The 5,737-nt window shown below is 62.5% G+C and overlaps 1 protein-coding gene across 1 annotated transcript; it reads left to right on the forward strand.

The window, feature by feature from the left end:
- The first annotated feature begins 1,631 nt into the window (after positions 1–1,631).
- LOC111143321 (forkhead box D2) lies at positions 1,632–3,715 on the forward strand. The gene has a single exon (XM_022496982.1). The coding sequence runs from the start codon at positions 1,711–1,713 to the stop codon at positions 3,208–3,210; it is 1,500 nt and encodes a 499-aa protein (XP_022352690.1). The 5' UTR covers positions 1,632–1,710; the 3' UTR covers positions 3,211–3,715.
- Positions 3,716–5,737: the final 2,022 nt, after the last annotated feature.

A 5,737-nucleotide genomic window follows, 5' to 3' on the forward strand; every position in this document is an offset into this window, starting at 1 on the left:
AGCAGCTTAACGTCAGGGTTTCTGCTCTTAACTCCTAGGCAAAGCAGGAAACAGGCTGGGTAGGGAAAGTAGCTTGGTGGCTGTCAGACAGCCTTATGACAGCGGACAGCAGCTGGGTCTCGGGCCTCGCATGCCGGAGCTTTGACCACTGCGCGGCGCTGGCGGAGCAGCGGCCTGTCCATCAGCTCAGTTCTTGCCCACGACCATGCCCATTACTCCTGTCACCCCTCAGGGTTGAGATGGGCCCAGTCTACTGGATGTTGGGTTCCTGGCCAGGGGAGAAAGGAGCCTAATGGGCTGGGCAGAAACCCGGCTGGTAAGAAGAAGGGCAAGGACCAACCTTGTGTGCAGGGGCTCCTGAGAGACGAGGCAACGCTGGCCTGGGGCTGAGGTCAGGGCTCATTGAGGAAGGTGTCTTTAGGGGTCCTGTTGCCGGTCCGTAGGGCCTACAAGTCCGGCCAGAAAGCGGGGGGGCAGCCCTGCAGTGCGGCTGGGGGTAGGGAAATGGAGCGAGGGATTCTCGGACCCACGAAGAAACACCCAAACAAATGCAGGGTTTCCACAGGAAACGAGGCAGGGATTCACCGAAGGCGAAAGACACAGTCACAGAGCCCAAAACAAACGGATACCCGGACCGAAAGGGGCGGAGTGCAGACAAACTCAGAGCAATGGACCGGTGCGCGCCCCCGGAATACTGCCGGGAGCGCCGCACAGTAGCTTCGCGGAGAGGGCGACGCGCCGGCGACGCGCTCCCCGGGTCTCCCCGCACACACTCCTGCGTCTGGGGTCCTGCGACGCGGCAAGAGGATGTATGGCGGGGTCTCGGCTTTGGAAGGGAGAAGAGGGGCGCAGCCGGAATCTCTCACCTCTCCGAGGCCCGAGGCTGAGAGCGCCAAGTTTGCTCCTCGCGATCACTCAAGTGCGTCTCCCCTAGGGCCGGAAGCCGCTCTGGATCCGGCGGGCCCCGCTCGGGCGGCTTCGGTCCCGCGGTCTCAGGCTCCCGCTCGCTCTCCAACTGCGCTTCGGCCTTGGTGGCCCCGGGCGCTGCCGTGGATAGATGAAGGGTCGGGGGCTGTCCCTACTTTTCCCCGCGCCGGATGGCGCCCGCGTGAACCTCAACATCCAGAGGCTGAGCGCACTGGTTCCAGGCGGCGGCTCCGGGGAGCGGAGCGTGTGCGGGATCTGCGGGCAGAGGAGGACCCGCCTCCGGCCACCCGAGCCAGCTCCCGCCTGTGGCCGCTGTTTGTTCCCGCCGGGCCCCTCCGCCGAGGCAGTCCTCCCGCCCCCTCCCGCCCCGCCCCACCCCGCTCGGGGAGCTCCGCCCCGGGTTCGCGCTCTTCCGCCTTAGGCAGCAGCGAGGCGGGAGGGACAAATTCCCCTACCCCCCCATCCCGGGGGCACTGGGGGCCGAGACCCGCCAGGGTCAGGGGAAGCCTCAGCTCCTTCCGCCCACGCCCCGGGTGCGGGCGCCGGGCTTCGGCTCCCGGGGCGGCGGGGAGAGCGGCCAGTCGGATGCTCACCGGGAGGTGAGAGCTGCGAGTTGGGCCACGAGGGGGCGCTGCGGAGCTGGGGGACACCCCTCCCTACCCTCCTCAGTCCCCCGCCCCCTCCCCGCCCGCGCGCAAAACACACTCGCCCCAGAGGCAGCGCGGCGGAGCCCGAGCCGCGGCCGGAGCGGAGCCGGAGAACGACGGTGGCGGCGGCGGCACCATGACCCTGGGCAGCTGCTGCTGCGAGATCATGTCCTCCGAGAGCTCCCCGGCCGCGCTGTCCGAGGCCGACGCAGACATAGACGTGGTGGGCGGCGGCGGCGGCAGCGGTGGGGGGGAGCTCCCTGCCCGCTCCGGGCCCCGCGCCCCCCGGGACGTGCTCCCCCACGGCCCCGAGCCTCCTCCGGAGGAAGCCGAGGAGGACGCAGCCGAGGACGAGGAGGAGTCCGGCGGTTGCTCGGACGGCGAGCCCCGCGCTCTAGCGCCCCGGGGGGCGGCGGCCGCAGCGGGAAGCCCCGGACCAGGCGCGGCGGCGGCGGCGGCGGCCCGGGGCGCTGCGGGGCCCGGGCCGGGACCGCCGTCGGGGGGCGCGGCGACGCGGAGCCCGCTGGTGAAGCCGCCCTACTCGTACATCGCGCTCATCACCATGGCCATCCTGCAGAGCCCCAAGAAGCGGCTGACGCTGAGCGAGATCTGCGAGTTCATCAGCGGCCGCTTCCCCTACTATCGGGAGAAGTTCCCCGCCTGGCAGAACAGCATCCGCCACAACCTCTCGCTCAACGACTGCTTCGTCAAGATTCCCCGCGAGCCGGGCAACCCAGGCAAGGGTAACTACTGGACGCTCGACCCGGAGTCGGCCGACATGTTCGACAACGGCAGCTTCCTGCGGCGCCGCAAGCGCTTCAAGCGGCAGCCGCTACCGCCGCCGCATCCACACGCTCACCCTCATCCCGAGCTGCTGTTGCGTGGCGGGGCTGCGGCGGCGGGGGACCCCGGCGCCTTCCTGCCGGGCTTCGCCGCTTACGGCGCCTACGGCTACGGCTACGGCTTGGCGCTCCCGGCCTACGGCGCACCCCCACCGGGCCCGGCCCCGCACCCGCATCCGCACCCGCACGCCTTCGCTTTCGCCGCCGCTACCGCGCCTTGCCAGCTGTCGGTACCCCCAGGCCGCGCCGCTGCTCCTCCACCCGGACCTCCGACGGCCTCGGTGTTCGCGGGCGCAGCCTCGGCTCCGGCCCCCGCGCCTGCTCCAGGCGCAGGGTCGGGCCCCGGCCCCGCAGGCCTGCCAGCCTTCCTGGGTGCCGAGCTGGGGTGCGCCAAAGCCTTCTATCCCGCGTCGCTGAGCCCTCCCGCAGCCGGCACCGCGGCCGGTCTGTCTACCGCACTCCTGCGCCAGGGCCTCAAGACGGACGCAGGCGGTGGTGCGGGCGGTGGGGGCGCCGGGGCCGGGCAGAGGCCTTCCTTCTCTATAGACCACATCATGGGCCACGGTGGCGGCGGCGGGGCAGCAACCCCGGGCGGAGGCGAGGGCTCCCCGGGATCGCCTTTCGCGGCGGCGGCAGGTCCTGGGGGTCAAGCCCAGGTCTTGGCTATGCTGACTGCCCCAGCCCTGGCTCCAGTGGCCGGCCACATCCGCCTCTCTCACCCCGGGGACGCGCTCCTGTCTTCAGGGCCCCCGTTTGCCAGCAAAGTCGCCGGCCTCAGTGGCTGCCACTTCTGACCGCATCGAGCTCAGGGCCGGTAAGGCCCGCACTCCTCAGCCTCTCCCGGGAGCTCCTGAGGTCCCAGCGGAACTCAGGGAGTCTATTTATGAAGAGTCTCCAGACCTTGGGCCGGCGTTCGTGACTTGGCACTTCAGGCTCCATGCTCAGAAATTCGGCGAGAGTTGGGACGAAGCGGGCTCCATCGATCAGGGAGAGGCCCAGGTCTACGCGATGAATTCGCAAGCCACGATCCATCCCACTCCAATATGAGCAGTGAAAGGGGCGGAGGAGCCTTCACTTTTTCCCAGCCTCTGCGCCTCTCAGAGGCCCGGGAGGAATGCTTTCCTGGAGAGATGTCTGCCCAGGCCCTACCGATTCCATCAGAAACACCAACTGCACAGAGAGGTCTCCTTTTCTGCCTCTCCCTCACTCCTTCCCCAACTTTGAGGCCCTGCTTGTCTGATATTATAATTTAAAGATACCTATTATCTGCTTTGTGCTTAAAAGAAAATTTCAACTTTTTTTTTCTTGCTGTTCTCCAAGAAAGCTCGTTTCCTCTGAAGCCTAAAGCAGTGTCTACACCGGCGAAGTTGAACGGAGAGGTTAAGCGAGGGGTTTCCACAGTCCCCGCAGAAACCCGGGATCCCACTACACTGAGGAACATCTTCCCTCTTTTGTGTTGGGGTGCTTTTAAAGGAACTTTCCCCTTTTCCCATGGCAGGCTGGGTCCAGCCATCCAGGGCCAGCGGCCCTCTCAGCGCTCTGCTCTGTCCCAGGCCCTGGGATATTTATTGTAGCTAAAGGCAATGAGGTTGGGGTGGGACAGGAGGGTCTGGGTCAAGGACTGGAGAGGTGGGGGTGGGGTGGGCAAGAGCACATCCTGTGGCAGGGGGTCCTGTAATTACGTGTAAATATCTGTACAGCGGGCTGCTATCTGCGTTCTCTGTCCACTGGGTGTGAATTGATTTAGATTTCCCCACTGAGGGGAGACTCTGTGAAATCGTCTGATGGTTTGTGTGGAAGAAAAGAAAAATCTGTCTTCCCCCCCATTCCCATTGGTGTCAGTTGAATAAATGTATGTGAACTCTGGCAGTCATCAGCTCTGTCTGCTTGCCTGTACTCCCCTTTTCCAGTCAGGGCTTTCCCAGACACCCAGCTCCCAGGTAGAGAGGGAGTGGGGAAGAGCTCTGCACAGCCCAGACAGGTAAAGGAGGTCTTGGGCTTATTGGATACTGGGAATGTTGTGGCCTTAGCCTTTGGCTGTTGATGGGGCTAGGACTCTGGGAAGCCTGGGACCCCTTTAGCACTTTCATTTTCACTCTGGTCCTAAATGTCTGCCTGGGGTTCTACAGCCGAGGTTTTGTTTCAAATGCACCGGAGGATTCTCATCTGGTTTAGACTTCAGCGAGGCCTGGTCTTATCTGGGAGCCCAGTGCTCATGGACACTCTACCCACTAAGTACAGTTGGAGTGAATGTGTTTCTTGATGCGTATTCTGTATGCCTCTGTGTGCGGAGGCTTTCCTGGAGCTTGTTCCAGTTTGTGTTTCTGAGGGTCCTCTGTATCCTTGCTTTTTGTCCTCCTTTGTGGGGGGAGGGAGTGAGTTGAATTTTAGGATATCTGTATTTTTATTTCTTTATGTGTTCATGTATGTGTGTCTCTATGTTTGTGGTTCTCTGTCACTGTCTTTTTCTGGCTCTGTAAGAGAAGAGAGACCTCTCTTTAGCCACTGTAGAGCCTTTTGGGGGATCTCCCTCCCTCCTGCTGCTGTGGACAGGTCAGTACAAATAGCTTGAATGGGGGACTGTGAAACCCTTCTCTCCTCTGGCTTTAGAGGGTTAGAAGTGCACTATGAGCCAAAAGAGAGAGGCAGTGCGGTCCTACTCTGTTAAGGCAAACCTTCCCAACCCTTGAGCCATGCTCACAGCCAGAACGTACTGCTGAAGTGCAAAACCATTGGGAATCATGGCTGGAGCCTTCCATAAACTTACTGAGTTTCCCAGCTTGCTGCCTGTGCCTGGGACTCCAGCTGGCTAGACTCGAAAGCATGTTGGTCGGGAGGGGATGCTTTGGTTCAACAAAGATGGTTACTCAGCTCTTTGTACATTCAACTGAGGATAGAAGAAGAGAAGGAGAGGAGAGAAGGAGAGATACGAAGGTGCAGAACAAGGCATTCCAGCCATCACGGGAAAATAGACACATGCTGAGGGTGAGTGTTGGGCTAGAGTGACAGCTAGAAGAGGAAGACAGGGTCAGGGTACCAACTCTGGAAAACTTGAGAGGGGCAGGCAGGGAGAAGCCCCACAGGCCTCTTTAGCCAGAGTCCCAGGCATTAGCAACAGCAGGAAAGGAGAAGGTGGTAGAGGACAGAGTGCCCTAAGGGAGGAGGGTCAGAATCAGGATCAGGTTAGGGAACGCATCAGGGCTGAGGAACAGTGGTTGGAATTCCTAAGTGTCTCAGGTGGTTCCCTAACAGAGGGGAGACAAGGTTGGAGGTGCAGGTAGTAAATGAGGCTCCTCTGCCAGAGAGGGATCCTTGTCCTTG

Source organism: Enhydra lutris, unplaced genomic scaffold (genome assembly GCF_002288905.1).
Source record: "Enhydra lutris kenyoni isolate GAN:26980312 unplaced genomic scaffold, ASM228890v2 scaffoldscaffold9, whole genome shotgun sequence".
Taxonomy (NCBI): domain Eukaryota; kingdom Metazoa; phylum Chordata; class Mammalia; order Carnivora; family Mustelidae; genus Enhydra; species Enhydra lutris.

Excerpts from the sequence above, each read along its gene's own strand:
- LOC111143321 (XM_022496982.1), top strand. The coding sequence starts at position 1,711 with ATGACCCTGGGCAGCTGCTGCTGCGAGATCATGTCCTCCGAGAGCTCC.